Genomic DNA, 19,659 nt, shown 5'->3' with positions numbered 1-19,659 from the left:
CGGAGATGATTTGTGAAAACAACATTGTTTATTCAACATTTCGTGCAAAGAATATAGAAATGATGAGGAGAGAAGTTGGAGCCAAATTGCTACTGCAGTTGATAAACCCTATAACTTTTCAGCTGTCGTTAATGTGACATAAATAGGTTATAATGATGTTCGTTCATTCAGTCAGGACTTTACGCTGACTCTAGCCACATGCATTGCAGGTAGATTGTCATAAAACATTGATTAATGCCTGATTTTAAAATTAGTTAACTGGACCTGTAGCCATTATTTTGTGCCCATGTGGCTGGACACCACACAGTACGATCGAACCGTTATTCCTAGGATTTCTGTCGGCTAATGTGTCTCTCAGGTTTTGAAAATGGACCGACAGTCGGCCGATAACTCGTGTAGTGTGCGCTGAACATTACACTAAGGAAATTAGGAAGGGAGGGTCAGTGGAGAGCACCAGAGGTGAGCCTTTTTTCATTCAGTGTCATCAACAGAAAGAAAAAAAGGCAGGAAGAGACGATAAAGCCGATAATTAAAATGAGATCAATAGGTTTAATTTATCGTGTGATTGATTAATTGATTAATTGATTTATTGTTTATCGCGACAGGCCTAGTTCAGCATATGAAACATTTCTGCTTGCATTTGTCAGTATCCAAGAAGATCGGTTCATCCTGGTTATTCTGACTCAGAAAAACCTGATCAGTGGGTTCTGACCCAGCATGTGGGACAAAGTGTCAGAAAGGACAATGAAGGAGAAAAAGAGCGAGCAGCAGCCGAAGGGGTCAAGGTGACGCAGCTGCTCTGAAGTTACGGGACAAAGTGACTTTAAACTGACAGCAGCAGACTACTCGATGCTGAGAAATGTGTGTGTGGGCGGAAGTGTGAGAGCATGACGTCCGATCCAAAAATGACACAGTGACACACAGTGGAGGTCTTTGTGCTGGATGTTTGATAAAATGCATCTCGTACACAAAGTTCAGCCTTGATTCAGTCTGTAAACAAACTGATTCATATGAAGCATCAAGTTACATATTTACTAGATTCTTCTCATTTACACAACCTGATATTAAAGTTTCAGTAAATGTTTGTTATGAAAAATACCCTTCCTGTTCATGTCTTTTTCATTTCTCCTCACAACTAAATGTTTCATATCATTAAAGAAATAAGATTAGACAAAAGAAACCTGAGTACATGCAGTGTTCGTACAGGAGCTTGAAATCCTGGAAAATGCTTGAATTTTAACTTGTTGGTTTTGTTGAGGAAAATGACTATTTTTAGTGTTTAATTCAGTTTAATCTTTTTTAACAAATTTCTTAATTTTGAACAGGGTTGTGTTAGTGATTTAAAACCTGAAGAACTATTGCTATGTTGAGTATTCAAAGTACCACAGAAAACAGAGATTTGCAGAGCTTCTCAGACCCCTGTGGTCTCATCACACAAGACAGGAGGCCATAAATTAACATATACAGGGAGGCAGAGGACAGTATTTAAATTACCTTGGGAAACAGGAACCTAGCCAGTTCACAAGAAATCAGAAGCCTTCCGTGGACATCTGGGATGGTGTAAAATGTTTTAAACCACTAACATTTAATTTGTAAGATATTTTTCTTGGTTATTAATGGCATGCTCTGACTGAAAATTGTATTATCTTTTTTTAGAATTAATTTAGTCAATGATGAATGTAGTTGAAATTGTATTTCTGACTATATTGGAATCAAATGAAATTGCTTGGGTTTATGGTGAATGATTCTTATTTGAATATTAGGTTAGAAACGGAAATTGTACTCCATTATTTTCTGTTGATTTTGTGTATTGCTTTTATATCATTTTATATATAAACCTTGGAGGTGCTGAGTGCAGAAGAACAAATTGGGTTTCTGGAGATAACTTCATTGAATTAAATAGAATAAAAGGGTTTGTTCCCATGAGAATCTATCTGCGGGAAGAGAAGGAGGAAGGGATGTTGGGATTTCAGATACCTGTGAAATTACCTTCCTCTGTTTCTCTTTGCACAGATGGCTCTTGCCATTTCATTCCTTTTGTTTAACACGAAGGAGCAAGATGTCTTTGATCCTGGTAATAAAAAAAGGGAAGTTCTGTGTTTCTCAGACGCTCAAAAAATAGCTTCCAGTTGGTCAAGCAGAGATACGCCTTATTTGAATACATTTGTGATGGACCGAGTTAAAAACAGGAGGAGTCACAGGATAGTAGAAAAATAGGGTTTTTTATTTTAACCCAAAGATTATACAATGACAAAGATGAACTGAGCTCATAAGAGGTCAAAGAAACAAAACTGAACTCGGGCAAAAACGTAAACAAACTGGCTGCACAAACAAACATAACTGACCTAACAAAGAAATGACAAGGTTTATATGCTGGCTGATCAGACCAATTAAGACACAATAGGGGTAACTAAATAGAATACAATTACAAACACAAAAATAACAGTACAGCTAAACTAAAGACTCACAAAATGAAAATCAAAAATATTAAAGTTTAAATACTAATATTTACTTTAATACAAAACTTATCTAAACAAAGAAACTACAAATTTTCCCTGCCAGCAGAAACTGGTGGTGTAGTCCAATCAGCATTTAAGCCTGCTGAGCCCTGGCCCCCATCTTTGTCTGGCCACTCCAAGGCAGACAAGTACTGGCAAAACACAAACAAAAGGTCAGTCTCAAGCAAACAAATTAAACTTAAGTTGACATATATACACATGTTAACTAAATGTGCGCGCTAACATAAAGAACAAATGTATCCAAATCAACTAATAAATGTTTTACTGAAACTAAAGTGTTGTGTTTGAATGAAAAAATAAATTGTGCATAAAAGAGTTACTGACTTCAGAGTGTGGCCATGGATTTGGCCATCACACACTCCCCCACTTCCTGATCTTCACTCTGGCACCGAGAAAGGTAATCGGCAGTGGTGTTGTCTTTACTGGGGATGTAGTGAACCTTAAACCGAAATGGCTGCATAGCAAGATACCATCTGGTGATCCTCCCATTTGTGTCCTTCATTCTTTCTAGCCACTGGAGGGCTCTGATCATTCTGAAGTGTGAATTCTCTTCCTAGCAAATATTTAAATGAGTCAAGGGCCCATTTAATAGCCAAGGCTTCCTTCTCCACAGTTGCATATCGCCTCTCTTGGCAGCAGCTTGCGACTGATGTAGGCAACTGGATGTTGGTCCTCTGGTGGTCCCTGCAGAAGCACTGCCCCAAGGCCTCTTTCAGAAGCATCAGTCTGCAACAAAAAGTCTTTTGCAAAATCCGGTGAGTGCAAAACTGGATTCTTACTCAGAGATTGGCTAATGTCCTTAAATGCTGCAATGGCATCTGCTGTCCACTGAATTTTAGTGGGACTTCTGGAGCCTGTCATGTCTGTTAAGGATGCTGCTCCAGCTGAGAAATTGGGGATGAATCTGTGGTAGAATGCAGCCATGCCAAGAAAAGACCACAGCTGTTTCCTGGTTTGTGGGAGCGGACAAGATGCTATCACATTGATTTTATCAACTTGAGGTTTCAGAGTACCACCTCCAATGGTGTACCCCAGGTACTGCATTTCTGTCCTAGCAAGAGCACACTTTGCTGGATTGATGGTAAGGCCTGCTGAACGCAGCCGATCCAGGACCTCCTTTAGATGGTCAACATGCTCTTCCCAAGTTCCATTGAAAACCACATCATCATCAAGGTATGCACAGGTTAATGATGAGAGCCCACAGAGTACCTGATCCATTAGTCTTTGTAATGTTGCTGGGGCCCCATGCAGACCGAATGGCAGGACTGTGAACGCATTTCGCACCCCTCAGGGGGTGCGAAATGCTGTCAGCTCCTGGGACTGTTTGGCAAGAGGCACCTGCCAGTAGCCCTTAGACAGATCAATAGTTGTTAAATATCTTGCTTCCCCCAGGTGCTCAATGAGGTCATCTATACGTGGCATTGGGTAAGAGTCAAATTTTGTTATGGAGTTGAGGTACCTGAAGTCGATGCAAAATCTTATTTTGCCATCCTTTTTCGGAACCAACACAACAGGGTTGCACCACTCGCTTGGATGATTCCTAGAGACAGCATGAGGTCCATCTCCTCCTTCAGCTCCACCCGGAAACGTTCGGGTATCCTGTAACTCATGCGCTTTATAACAGCGTCTGGTTTTAGAGCAATGCTGTGCTCCACCAGAGTGGTGCGACCTGGGCACTCTTGAAATATGTCAGAAGTAATAAGAGGTGTTACCTGAGACTGTTGCTCGCTGGTGAGATGGCTTAGGTACAGCACAGAGGATGTTACTGAAGGCAAATAGTCATTAACTTCTTCCTCCTCCTCCACTCTGAATAAGCAACACCTCAGTTTCATTCTCCTTCCGTTGAACCCACTCCTTGAGAAGGTTAACATGGAGGACTCGACTCCCTCACTGGAGTCCTGGTGTAGAGACTTGATAGGTAGTAGGTCCAGTTTTCCTCAGTACTTCAAAGGGTCCCTGCCACTTTGCAAGCAACTTGCTGTCAGAAGTTGGCAACATTTCCAGAACCTTCTGACCAGGAGCAAAACGTCTGTGGCGAGCTTTCTTGTCAAACCAAACCTTTTGATGTTTCTGAGCAGTGGCCATGTGACTCTGGGCCAACTCACTCATCTGCTGCAGTTTATCTCTCATATGGAGGACAAATGAAATAACATTGACAGGATCCTCTTTACTTTGATCTCCCTCCCATGCATCTCTCAGCAGGGTCAGAGGGCCCCTCACATCATGGCCATAAAGGAGCTCAAATGGGGAGAAACCAGCGGAAGCCTGAGGAACCTCCCTGTAGGCAAAAAGGAGGTATGGCAACCACTGATCCCAATCAGAGCCTGCATCATTAACAAACTTACGAAGCATTTGTTTGAGGGTTTGGTTAAAACGCTCCATCAGGCCATCCGTCTGTGGGTGGTATGGCATCATCCTCATGCTCCTGATGCCCAACAGCTTATAGACCTGTTTCAACAGTGTGGACATAAAGTTAGTGCCCTGATTGGTTAAAATCTCCTTTGGAAATCCAACCCTTGAGAAAAGCTGAATCAGTGAGGAAGCCACATGTTTTGCTTTAACAGTCTTTAGTGGAAAAACTTCAGGATATTTTGTCGCATAGTCTGTGATGACTAGCATGAAGCGATTTCCAGATTTACTTTTTTCCAGCGGGCCAACTACATCCATCCCAAGACGTAGAAAAGGTGTGCCAATAATGGGAAGGGGTTGAAGTGGTGCTTTGGTAGGAACTCTAATTGAGGTTTTCTGACACTCAGGGCAGCTTCTGCAAAATACAGCAACCTCTGATCTTAAACCAGGCCAGAAAAAAATACTGCTTAATGCAAGCAGTGGTCTTATACTTCCCAAGGTGGCCAGCTCAGGGAATAGTGTGTCCCACAGTAAGCACTGTCTCACGAGCCTCCTTAGGGACAACTAACTGCTTTAACTGGCCATGTTGATGATATAAAATGCCATCTTGCAGTATATACTGCTCTTTATTTGTGTCAGATCCTACAGAGGCCTCCCCCCGAGCCTTAGCAACAGGGCAGACAAAGTTGGATCATTCTGCTGCATTTGTCTGATGTTTGTGGGTATTGAAAAACCCAGTGGCATATCTGGAGCCACTTCAACTGAAGTGTCACCCAGTGCATGTTGAAATTTCTCACGTCTCCTTTGACTGCGTGGCTTCCGAGACTTCCCAGGTTCTGTCTGCAACTCGGCCTCGAAAAAAGGTAAAGCACTAAGTGTTGCAAAATGCTCATCTTGATTTTTAGCTTGGGCCCTGGTTACAGCTACATTACAGCTCTGCACATCCCTCAACAGGTCATAGATGACAGGCAGATCCTCCCCCAAAACTACAGGATAGGGTAGGTTATCAGCTACCCCAACCTTCAACAGATAGGGAACCCCCTGCACCTCAACAAACATATCAGCAGTGGGGTATGATTTCTCATCGCCATGTACACAGCAAACTGATATTGTTTCAGAAGGGCATATACAATTAGTTGGTATATGGTTCTTGTGCACTAGAGTCTGTGTGCTGCCAGTATCTATTAAAGCATTCATTTCATGTCCAGCAATCTTCACTGCAATGATATTAGATCCGTGAGCAGAAGATAGGGCCAGAGATTTTCCAAAAACATATTACAACCTAGAATCTTCAACAGGCAGAATGAATCTACGTAGCTGAACATACACAACGACAATAGCCACGGGCGTCTTGTTAAGCAATGGTGTGAACGTCTCTGGGCTCACGTTGCGTTTGTAGGCGGTTTGAAAAATAGATTACGATGTGTTAACGGCACATAAAACTGTTTTAATTGCGTAACGAAGGTTGCAGAGGACACGGTAAGGGAAGTGGAGGAAACTCCGGTGCCAAGTCGGTGCAGGACTATCAAAGAATTGGCCATGTAGGTAAAACACGGGGCTTGCAGACAGCCGGGACACAACTAACTGAAGCCGGCAATGCACCCAGATGTCCGCCCTTGCTGCCGGGCCTGGGTAGCATGAGTTATAATATAGCTCAGGTGCGCTGACTAGCGACAAATAACTAATGTGAAGCATAGATAGATAACTGCGGTGACCTAACGACCTGTTAAAGATGGGCTGCGCTGCTCTGCAGTTGAGTGCACATGCGTCTGCCATTTATGCAGAAGATATCCCTCCATGACTGTCTGGATTCTGACATACACCTTGCGGCTCTTATGCAACAGCGGTCACCTACTGTTTAAAGGCGCCTCGGAGAAAAAAGTGACGATGACTTAGTCGATGTTTGGGTAAAAGTCCGTAGACATTAGAACTCGAGTGGCGCATGAATATACGGTCAACGTGTTCGGGAGGAGATAAACTAATGACAGGTGTCTGCGTTATGAAGTATTGCGAGACTAGAATGACACGAGAATGCTACGTCTTACCCTGGTGGCCTGAAACAGGCGTAGTGAGGGAAAACCAGAGGTGTTGCTGAGCGGGCTGACAGCGACAATGCAGGAGACGTGAACCGTAGGCATTGCTGATCCATAGCGTGGCGCTGGTGTGAAGGAGCTGAGGCGAAGAAAGACGGTGCGGGTTGAAACAGTGGGATCACGTGTCCGCTTGCCAGAGGTGGACCGTGGAGTAGGTGATGAGGGAGCGGGAGATGGAGAAATCCCAGTCGGGCGAGAGAAAGGGGGAGACACTACTTGAAATCATCGAGGAATCTCTTGCATCAGAAGAGCATCCTGACAGCCCGAGATGGGCGTAGAGGGGGAAATCCGGAAAGATGCTGACCATAACGGCATGCGGAAGTGAGAGAAGCTTGGCAGGCAGAGGAAGACTGCCTTTTGCTGCTTCCATTGGATCCTCTTTGATTCTGTCGTCTCTCTTTAGACAGGCTGTCACCTCCACGTAGAGCTCCGCAATTGACTACCTTGTCTCACAGACTGTGCGGGAGGTAATGCGTCGTACGTCACTGGCCGAAGGTCAAAGTTAACAAGGTGACCGGAGGGTTTGTTATGGTTTTTTTTTTTTTTTTTTGGAGGTGAATCGTGGAGTAAGTGAAGCTTACTCCACGATTCTGAAGCAACTTAATTCTTTCCAACTTTAAATGGACAAAAAATATTTTACTTGGTTGGAAAATTGCATATTTTCTCCACAAAACTGACGGGATACTTTAGATGGTTTATATCACTGACAGTGAGAAGTCTCCTCCCTGCTGTTTGGATTCCAACATCCTCCTCAAAGCTCCCATCCTGACAGGTGAAGGGGTTCGCCTCCTCTTGACCTCTGCCGCCTCACTTCATTTTGATCTTCTTCATGATGAAAAAGTCTGTCATCAGGAAAAACAACCTGCAATCAGCTCCATTGTTGCCATCATGATTCATGATGATGATTCAGACTTTGAGTATAACACAACAGCAGAGAGATAAAGAGAAATACAGTAAACGGTGATGAATTGACGGCTTTATCATGGACTTAAGGTAGGAAAGACCATCAGTGGGTGTCTACTTTTATCTTCCTTTTGTGTTGAACTATTGGAACTAATTTGCTCCAGTCTAACAATAACTGGCTTTAAATGTATTCTAAATTGTTAGCTTACTCATTTTCTAGAAATCATCTACACTAGACGCGTTTTCTGATGTATTTTTGTTATGTTTACACATTTGTATAATGCATCTTGGCTCCAATACACTTGAATCAATAAATAGTAAACAACCAGGTTTCTACAAAACCTGCTGACATGTAAAGATATTACAGTTGAAACCAGTTTAGATACACCAAACAAAAACAAGCACCTTCTTTCATTAATGTCTGAAGTGAAATCAACCAAATGTTTGTTTTCAATTAGAATCCCGAAAATTTTTAGCTAAATGAGAAAGAAAACATATCAGATATATTTATTAATGTCTTCACTCACCCAGCTGTCCTGTCAATTTTAAATATTTTTTGAAGTAAAAAATGTGTTTAAAGTCAACAGGAAATTTTAAAATATCACTATGTAATTATTAGACATGCCTAACACCAAGTATAAAGTTTTTAAAAAAAGGAAAACATAGAAAAATGCAATTAAATTAAATATAAAGTGTTTGCAGTCATCCTAATTAAAGTGGCCAAAATTATTTGGTCCTGCATCCTTGACATGTCACTTTATGTGCAGAAGTTGTTAGCATGTGGGGTAGGGGGAACCAGGCAGTATGAATTACAGTGAATAAAAACACAACTGATGTCAGTCTTCCCAAGTGTTTACATATTGACCATACTATGATGCCATTGTTCTTTCAAACGTTTGACGAAAGAGACTCTAATCTGTTCTTCCATCCATTTTCTCCCACTTATCCGGGGTCGGGTCGCGGGGGAAGCAGCTTCAGAAGGGAGGCCCAGTCTTCCCTCTCCCCAGCCACTTCTTCCAGCTCCTCCGGGGGAACCCCAAGGCGTTCCCAGGCCAGCCGAGAGACATAGTCCCTCCAGCGTGTCCTGGGTCTTCCCCGAGGCCTCCTCCCGGTGGGACGTGCCCGGAACACCTCACCAGGGAGGCGTCGAAGAGGCATCCTTACCAGATGCCAGAGCCACCTCAACAGGCTCCTCTGTTTAATCCGTAAAAAAAAAGAAAAAAAAAAGGAGCATCAAAGTCAGAAACAAATTTAGTGATGGACATATAAATGCTTAAGACAACAAATTATTGTTTGCTTATAAAGACAGATGCACTCGCATCAGTTTCATGGCACACTCACCACAGAAATTCAGTTTCTGTTTCCCTGCTACAGAAACAGGAAAAAAAGTCAGCCATATGGACAGTCAGAGGTATCTCATTTTAATAGCTTACAGACAGACACCATATTCTTTGAGGATTTTCTAGCAGAAGAATATCGATGTCCGTTCAGAGCCACCACAGTCTGAGGATGGACCTTACCAAGCTCCGCCCAGAAACGCCCCTCGAAAATCCCACATGGCTGCATGTCTCACAAACGAAGCCTCGCAGAGCTTAGTTTCTATGTGTAAACATGGCGTCTTTCATTTCGACTGACTCTGCAGAGTATTTCTGAGTCAATTAGTTTAGCATTTCTGACGGATTTTCACAATAGATCAGCCACGACAATGGACAGGGGAACCAACAAGTTCATGTCATCTTTTTTGGACGACATCAAGGTGTTTTAGCCACGCGATGCCTCCAACATTGTGCGCGTCACAGCTAAATGCTACCGGTCGATGAGGAAAACAGCAGATCCTCAGACCCTCAGCATAAATGTAGCTGTGGACAAGATCACTGATGCCTATTATTCTTGCAAGGCTGGGTAAGTCGGGCATCCATGGTTTTGAGGGTTACTTTTGAATCAGTGATTTCTGTTGTTGGCAGAAATCACTGCCAACAACATGTATGCCTAGGCGTTATACACTGTACTCTGTGCTAGCGTGGCTAACACGATTACAGTTTAGTAAAAAGCCTTTTCAGGTCAAATAAAATCTTTAATGTATGTCAGATACGGTACACATTGGATATTGATCTGTTCAGCTTACGTAAGACTGTAACAGACAGGCTTCAAGGTGGAGAAGTTGTATCGGTACTTCCATTATGCTGTACTTAGCTAAAAGGTTTTCATAATGGATGTGTTTATTATTGACTTTCTTTTTGTCATTCAGTAAACACAAAGAAAGCAAAGCAATAATACTTACACCAGCACACAATCCTTTGTTCTTATTGATCCTACGACGGTTGAGCTGCAAATGCGGTCGTGCACAAGCTTTGATCCAAGCAAGGCTTTCCGTTTCAGATTTTGGAAATCTGTGAATTTTAGTTCCACAAATACGATCAGGATACCTGACATTGCCTGTGCAGATACCCCACTGACGGTGGAGAACCATTCTTTTTCGAGTCCTGACGCAAAAACTTTCTGCCGGTCTGCTAGTCCACAATGTACATTAGCATGTGTTTACTACTGTAGCTTGTGTTTGTGAGACGGTCACGCACGTGGTAGCTGCGCTGTGATGTAAAATGGGCATTAGCCAATGAAACGCGGCCCCTGTGGTAAGGTCCATTAAACCAGGATGTCTGTCATTATTTCAGCTTCAGAAAGACTTGTGATTGGATGGGAATGATGTGGAGTCTCTTTACGGAGGCACAACAGGAGATTAAATGTCTGTCGAATAATATTGGTGCTATTTGTTTAAGACAGAGGAAAATAACAGCTAATCCATCTTAAATTGTTAGAAGAAATTCCAGATACAGACTGGTTTATAGTGGTTACAGTGAACAGATTAAAGAAAAGAAAAAGATTCATGACTAATGGATCAGTGAAGGCACATTTGATTCAGACATCTCCTAAGTTTTTCAGTCAGAAAGTTACTAAAAAATGCACATTTATTCAACTTAGACTACTATAATATAAAACCATATCTACAGGGTAGAAATAGGCAGCAAATTAAAGGTTTTAATTTAATCCAAACTGTAACAATAGAAAAGATCAGGAATTTCAAACAATTTTTCTGGAAAAGCCAACTCATTTGGTTAAGATCAGCATTACTGTAACTTATTCTGGTTTTTTGCTTAATAAATAATGACAGCATGGAATATGTTGTTTTCTGAACTTGAGATCAGGCTTAAATAATTAATATCTCAGTGTATTTTATATCATAGAACAACACGAAGTAAGGCTGAAGAGGAATGAAAAGGATACATATATACAGTTCATATGTATACAGTCTCCTTAACTCATAAAATCCAACACAACCAACTCATTTAAGAAACACCAAATTAGTAAAAAGTTCACCTGTGTGCAACTTAATCAGGCGACAATCATTAAAAACAAAATATATTTAGCAAGAAGAGAAAATTTTGTTCTTCTCAAAGTGAAGAGAACCATGTGTCATTTTCCTTACTCTGTGTTGGTTTATCACAAAATCCCAATAAAATACTCTAGCTGTAACATATGGAATTGTGAGAAAGTTCAGAAGGTGTGATTTTTTTTTTTTGTTGCAAAGAACTGTATCATGTTTTTAAATTTATTTATTTTTTTATTTCATTGAATATCTTGGAAAGGATATTGCTCCTGGTGTTTTAAGATTAATTCAAGTCTACTGACAAGCTGCAAGGAATAAACTGTTACTGTGGTTGTTTCTTATAAAACCACTTTGATTTACAAGAAAAGGCACAAGTATGAATGCACCTCTGTAAAACAATGAGTTTATCTGAAGCTGCTCCGAAACCGGGAGCCGATTGTCTCAACAAGGAAGAAAAAATAAAATATGCAGAAGCAGATTTGTACATGAGGGTAAAATGTTGAAGCAGACAAAACCAGTAAAAAAAACCAGCAGGGATGTGGAGGGCAAGAGTGGTCACAGTTCATGGGCTTAAAGTCACTGGCTTCCCCCTCAACGTGGGAACGAGAGAGGAACGTCCAGTCCTCCCTGAGTAATCACTGCCACTGTGTCCTAAAGCAAGGCACTTCTACAGCAGGAGCTGCTTGGCAGCAGTGGACGAAAGCAAACTTCTCCTCGACAATAATGGTCAAAACCATAAAGGTTTTCTGTCCGTCTCTGTTCCCAGTTGGAGAAGCGTCCACAGCAGAGTTTTCACACTTTTAAATAAATTCAAACATTATGACTATGTTGAAAATATACATTCTGGGAAATGTTGTGCAAAAGTTGTAAACAAAACATATTTCATATGGGTGGGTGGGGGTGTGTTCACAGCCTGGTGGGCTCGTCATCGCTGTCGCTGCAGTTACCACAGCAGTCCTGCAGGGGGAGGCAGAGAGTACAGAAACTGAGAACCCATCCAATTTAAAAGGAATGCTCTTCTCATTTTAATTCAGTTAATGTATAATTAGTTCACTTAATATGAAAAAGATTTAATTTCAATTCAGAAATGCAATTAATATGGAAATCAGTTCAGTGAAATATTAAAATTCAACTACAGTAAAGCCTGCTGAGTACCAGACACAACTAATGGCTGAAGTCCACAAATATTTATATTCAAACATCATATATACCTCAATATGCATTAATACACTCAGTGGGAACTGTCTTAGCCCACAGTGAATCTCTGCTCTTTCAGGATTCAGCCAATAAGAGACACCCTCCAAAAAGTGAAACATGGCAGTTGTTCACATTATGTTAATATTTTATTTCAAGTTACCACATAAAAAAATTGTTGTGTTTACTAGTAGAGATAACATGATTTTGTGACATGTTAACCTAAAGAAATAATTTTATTTTGTGTGAACACAACAAAATTTAGTTAAGTGAATTAGCACACCGATACCTCTCTTGGCCATAAATGGGAAGTAATGCAACAATAAAACTGCACAAAAAGAAAAACCAGTTTAAACTGGATTAGCCTGGATGTTAATCCGAAGAGAACAGTCAGGAGCCAGCCACTTTCCGAGTTCGAAAAGTGGCTGACTTTTCGAACTCGGAAAGTCGACCACTTTTCGAGTTTCGAGATTGAAACAGTTTTAACGGCTCACAATAAAGACGCTGCCTGTTTAACCCGGTAGGCTAGAAGAAGTAATCTACCCTGGGCACATAGGTGTGCAGAGCTGAGAATAGACGGAGAAGTTTGTGACGGTCAAAATTAAATCAGAGGAGGTTGGCTAGGTTTACCTGTTTAACGGGGCGAGGGGAAACGGGCAACCGTTGGCCACACTGGTCTGTTTTAAGTCAAAAAACTCTTCCACACAGTATCACACCCCCTCCATTTTTTTATTTTTTTATCTTGGCGCGAATCACCTGAATAATCTTTCATTTAAAATGGTCTATTCTGGACGTTACTTTTACGAGAAGGTTTGCCTGTACCGGAATCTATATCATTCCTCTATGAAGGTTAATTTTCGTAGAATGCTTCACCAATGCGTCAAGTGTAAAAGCCACAGCGGTTGATCGGCTCAAGTCGAACGTTTGGTAGACACTGGTTTAATACTTGAAATGATAATAATAATAAAAGCTGAAGCAACTTAATTTTTAAGTCGTTTTAGCTCATTTTATTAATCAGCTTTGATAATTGAATACAGAATCCTGGTGCCAGTGGTGAGTACAGATATTTAAATAGGGGTTGAGGGTGAAAAATGTGTTCACTAGGGTGGCATGACAGAAAATAATTAAGAACCACTGCTTATAAATAAATTAATTTAATATATGTGAGCTTTCTGTTTTTGTAATTTTTGTGACACATTTTTTTGTGCTGAAAAACTACTTTTAAGATTCTGCTAAATATACTTCTATGCTTATCCTCTTTGCCAAATGTTTGTAGTTATTATCATAGGATTGTTGCTACTCAGCTGTTTTTCCTCTCTCCACAGAGGAATACTGAAGGTCTTACAGAGTGACCAAGTGACCATCGGGTTCTTGGTCATCCTCCTGAATTCTATCCGTGATCGCTCAGTTCAGACAGGCAGCAGCTTAACGCCAACGAGGTAGCTCCAACAGCGCTCCCCAACGTCAGAAGAAAACTGAAAGCCCTGTCGGTCGGTCCATCCACTCACAGCCCAAAAGACAGCCAACAACCAACAAAGACATCTGCAACACAACCTTTTGTAAGCTTATATCCAAGATAACTAGATATTTCTTGATGAACAGCTACTGACAAGTTAGTTTTGAATAATTTCAAGTAGACTAAGATATTTGCTCTAGAAACTAGACAAATACTTGGTAAGATTTTGTGTTTTACAGTATATTTGCACTAGTAAAAATAATTAAAAAAAACTGTTTGATATTACAATAAAACTAAAGATGTAGTAATCCTGAAATAACATCTAGAGAATAGTTTGCTGTGACTATTTGAATATTATATTGAAGGTGAAATAGACAGAACTAAATTTTGAGTTTGAATGTAGCATTACCGTTTACCATTTTGATTACAGAGAAAATGTAGCTTAGCTTTAAATGAGAGGGCATGATAAAAAGTACAATGATCCATCATTGTACAAGTCTTAAAATGGCAGATGATAGTTTCAGTTCACCATACTGGCAGAATGTAGATACATTGTTGCATGGATTTGTTTTGCATTTTTCAGTTGAGTGAAATGCATTTTTTATTCTTTAAGGTCATTTTGATAATATATCCTCAGTGGTTTAATCTTTCTGGCATTTTGAGAGCATAACAGTTTTCTCTGTTTTGTGTGTATTGTCATTTCATAACTATTGAGAGCAATGCCCACAGTATAAAGCAGTAAGTTTAAAAAATGTTGTAGATCAGTTCCAAGTCATGTAGTGTCGAAACAACCAACAAGATTATCAGAAACATTGTTGAGATTATTTTCAGAATGATTTAATGAAAGAAAATGTTATTTTAAATGCCCTTTTAAGTTCCTAATTCACAGATGATAATTTAGATAGATTAAGCCAGTAATTGCCAAATTGTGTGTGAATGCTCAGAGTGCTTGTATGCCATGTTCTACATTAGTCTTTACTGAAGTTTATACTGTGAATTGTCCTTTGAGATTCTATTTCTTTGACCTTGGTTGGGCCTGATGTCAAATACGACATATTTGAAGTTGAAAGTTTGTTATTGTTTGCCGGTTTATGTTCTTGTCACTGTTAACCTAGTTGAAATAATGTAATGTGTAAGATCTCTGGTGTTAAATAAAGAACATAACAAAATTAAGTTAAGCCTTCATTTGTGTGGAACCTGTCGACAAACTTGAATTTAGTTAACTAGAAAATAATTAGTTAACTTAAAAACATATTGGTTGATGGAAAGCTAATTTTAGTTGTTAAACTAACATAATTTGTTTATGTTCAGTGGACAAATAAAGCAAGTTCACTGAAAGAGTGTTTGCTTTGTCAGACTAACACAGAAAAGTTAAGTTAGTTCAACTAACTTATATTTTGTCAATCTGAAGTGATTTGAATTAGTTGGGTTAATTAATTAATTTTATCTTTGTTAAACTTAAAGTCATAATGTTAGATGAATATATCTGTTTTGCTTTCAACTAAACATAATACAATTATGTGGAATCTGTTGACATAAAAAAATTATGTTAAGTCAATGATTCATTTCTTTCATGGAGAATGAATACCTCTCCTGGATTGGCTGCTTTGCAACTGCCAGCCACAAGCGTATCAAGTAGGATCACACCTAGGCCTGTTGCGATAAACGATATATCAATTAATCGAACAATAAATTAAACCTATCAACCTCATTTTAATTATCGGCTTTATCATCTCTTCCTGCCTTTTTTCTTTCTATTGATGACACTGAATGAAGAAAGGCTCAGCTCCGGTGCTCTCCACTGCTCTCCACTGACCCTCCCTTCCTCATTTCCTTAGTGTAATGTCCAGCGCACACTACACAAGTTGTCGGCGATTGTCGGCCCATTTTCAAAACCTGAGAGACCACACATTAGCCGACAGAAATCCTAGGTATAACGGTTCCATCGGGTTTGACGTGCCTTGTGGTGTCCAGTCACATGGGCACAAAATAAGGGCTACAAGTCCAGTTAATTCATTTTAAAACCAGGCATTAATTAATCAATGCTTTACTACAGTGGTCCCCAAACTTTTTCCTGTGAGGGCCACATAACTTTTCCCTTCTCTGGTGGGGGGCTGGAGTCACTTTGTAACAGAAAAAGTGTGACGATTGCAGGAGTGCCTAAATGTATCTCTCTGGGTTCTTCACAGAACAAAAGTCAGGAAATAAATAACACTATTAATGAAATAATAACCAAATAACCCTCTCTGGGTTCTTCACAGAAAAAATCCAGGAAATAACACTATTTATAAAATAAATACTGTATTTTCTGGACTATAAGCCACACCCCCAAAGTTTTTTTTAAAAACCCAGTAAACATACACATATAAGCTGCACCAGGCTATAAGTCGCAGATATCTCTGCCGCTCTTGGTTTTCCACAACATGCAGCAGCAGCAGAGGGGGGTGGACACCCAAAATTTGAGTCATAACAGGTCAATTGAATATCACATTTATTACAGTTGAAAAAGAAAAAGTTGCCATGTTTAGATTTAACTGAACTGATTACGGTACTTTCCGAGCGGTAACTGTAACAGTAAAAGTGCTGATCCTTCGTGTCTGTTACTAGCATGTGCTAAATGAAAACATTGATATAATATAAGAGTAAACCCCGCAATGGCTGCTCCGGTGCAGGAAATACGGCGGCCATCTTGGAGCGGTACTCCCTCCTACTTTGGTCAACCAAAACAGCAGAAGATGCCTCAGCACTGAGGGATATTGTTGTTCGGATCGATGGACTATTGATGTGAGGGCTCCACAGACAACATTTCACAAGTAAGATGGACATATTATTGTGTATATATTGTGATTAGAATATTTACTATATTTATGTCCACCGGCGAGATACCAGCTAATATTAGCTACAGTGCTTGGTGTAATACCGGGTTCGGCCCCGCTATGAAAGCTAACTGAGATTCCGTAAATCTAAACAAATTAATTATTCTCTAACATTGACTTAGATTATCTGACACAAGAACCTATATTAGAAAGGAAACAATATAACACATATTATAAAACTTATGTGTTATAACATTCATCAGCAAAGTTTACACAGGTGGTAAAGACTATTATTTATATGTAATTCTTTCACTCTGTCAAAAGTAAGATACATCCCAAATCTTCCTCTTCCGGGTTCTTTTTGAAGTTTTCATAAAGACACCATGTGAGGAAGAAGAGGGAGATACATACATACATACATACATACATACATACATACATACATACATACATACATACATACATACATACATACATACATACATACATACATACATACATACATACATACATACATACATACATACATACATACATACATACATACATACATACATACATACATACATACATACATACTATATGTACACTGCTCAAAAAAATAAAGGGAACACTCAAATAACACATCCTAGATCTGAATGAATGAAATATTCTCATTGAATACTTTGTTCTGTACAAAGTTGAATGTGCTGACAACAAAATCACACAAAAATCATCAATGGAAATCAAATTTATTAACCAATGAAGGCCTGGATTTGGAGCCACACACAAAATTAATGTGAAAAAACACACTACAGGCTGATCCAACTTTAAGGTAATGTCCTTAAAACAAGTCAAAATGAGGCTCAGTATTGTGTGTGGCCTCCACGTGCCTGCATGACCTCCCTACAACGCCTGGGCATGCTCCTGATGAGGTGGCGGATGGTCTCCTGAGGGATCTCCTCCTAGACCTGGACTAAAGCATCCGCCAACTCCTGGACAGTCTGTGGTGTAACGTGACGTTGGTGGATGGTGCGAGACATGATGTCCCAGATGTGCTCAATCGGATTCAGGTCTGGGGAACGGGCGGGCCAGGCCATATCTTCAATGCCTTCATCTTGCAGGAACTGCTGACACACTCCAGCCACATGAGGTCTAGCATTGTCCTGCATTAGGAGGAACCCAGGGCCAACCGCACCAGCATATGGTGTCACAAAGGGTCTGAGGATCTCATCTCGGTACCTAATGGCAGTCAGGCTACCTCTGGTGAGCACATGGAGGGCTGTGCGGCCCTCCAAAGAAATGCCACCCCACACCATTACTGACCCACTGCCAAACCGGTTATGCTGAAGGATGTTGCAGGCAGCAGACCGCTCTCCACGGCGTCTCCAGACTCTGTCATGTCTGTCACATGTGCTCAGTGTGAACCTGCTTTCATCTGTGAAGAGCACAAGGCGCCAGTGGCGAATTTGCCAATCCTGGTGTTCTCTGGCAAATGCCAAGCGTCCTGCACGATGTTGGGCTGTGAGCACAACCCCCATCTGTGGACATTTGGCCCTCATACCATCCTCATGGAGTCGGTTTCTAACCGTTTATGCAGACACATGCACATTTGTGGCCTGCTGGAGGTCATTTTGCAGGGCTCTGGCAGTGCTCCTCCTGTTCCTTCTTGCACAAAGGCGAAGGTAGCGGTCCTGCTGCTGGGTTGTTGCCCTCCTACGGCCTCCTCCTCGTCTCCTGGTGTACTGGCCTGTCTCCTGGTAGCGCCTCCAGCCTCTGGGCACTACGCTGACAGACACAGCAAACCTTCTTGCCACAGCTCGCATTGATGCGCCATCCTGGATGAGCTGCACTACCTGAGCCACTTGTGTGGGTTGTAGAATCCGTCTCATGCTACCACAAGTGTGAAAGCACCACCAACATTCAAAACTGACCAAAACATCAGCCAGACAGCATAGGTACTGAGAAGTGGTCTGTGGTCCCCACCTGCAGAACCACTCCTTTATTGAGTGTGTCTTGCTAATTGCCAATAATTTCCATTTGTTGTCTATCCCATTTGCACAACAGCAGGGGAAATTGATTGTCAATCAGTGTTGCTTCCCAAGTGGACAGTTTGATTTCACAGAAGTTTGATTTACTTGGAGTTATATAGTGTTGTTTAAGTGTTCCCTTCATTTTTTTGAGCAGTGTATATAGAATACATAGACATGTATCCAATATATTATTCAGTATTAATCATTATTTATTTGTGTTTGTATAGTTATATAAATATGTATTGATATTACTAAATAATTTATTAAATAAATTATGAACGGCTGTGTGCTTTGTAATATGCTCATCATACATCAATATCAGAATATTCCATTCCTATTCTATTCTACCTACACTAAGCATATTTAAATATGCTGAACTATGTATTAAAAACATACTTAAAAAATACAATTGTTTCTAAATGTACCTGTTTGATAGATGTTTGAATATGGTTTCTAGTAACAAAAAAGCGTGTTATGATCGATTAAATGCGCTGATATGTCATTATGCTGCTAAATACACAACGCTGAGTGGAGCGGTGTACCGCTCCAAGATGGAGCAGTAAATCTCGTCAGCAACAATAGGCGAGAGTGGTCCATGAGGCGTCTATCCTTATATTGTGTCTATGAATGAAAATGGGCACTTTCTTCTTTTCTTTAGATTTCAACGGCAGCTTGCATCCATTATTGTTGCACTACTGCCATCTATTGGATCCTAATATCTATGCCTCAAATTCTCATAATGATCCCAGTATTATTAAAAAAACCCCGAAAATCATCTTTTTCCCCTCAAAGCTATTTAACTGATCAACAACATTCTCAAATTTCAATTCCCTATTAAAACCTAATTCTGTTTTAATGGGTGCTTTCTTCTTTTATTTTCAATTTTGACTTCCAATGATTCACTTCCTGTTAAAGAGCCCCCTGGTGGTCGA

The 19,659-nt window shown here is 40.4% G+C and overlaps 1 protein-coding gene across 1 annotated transcript in view; it reads right to left on the bottom strand.

Moving 5' to 3' along the window:
• Positions 1-9,264: 9,264 nt before the first annotated feature.
• grk6 (G protein-coupled receptor kinase 6) overlaps positions 9,265-19,659 on the bottom strand; it is a 78,689-nt gene continuing 68,294 nt past the window's right edge. Inside the window, exon 16 of the mRNA XM_008428433.2 lies at positions 9,265-12,206. Within this exon, the coding sequence (XP_008426655.1) occupies positions 12,156-12,206 (51 nt within the window). The 3' untranslated portion in view covers positions 9,265-12,155. The remainder of the gene's footprint in view (positions 12,207-19,659) is intronic.

The sequence above is a fragment of the Poecilia reticulata genome, chromosome 14 (assembly GCF_904066995.2).
Source record: "Poecilia reticulata chromosome 14, P_reticulata-male-v2, whole genome shotgun sequence".
NCBI lineage: Eukaryota > Metazoa > Chordata > Actinopteri > Cyprinodontiformes > Poeciliidae > Poecilia > Poecilia reticulata.
Note: the sequence above shows the minus strand (reverse complement) of the source record. Positions and strands in the feature narration are given on the sequence as shown.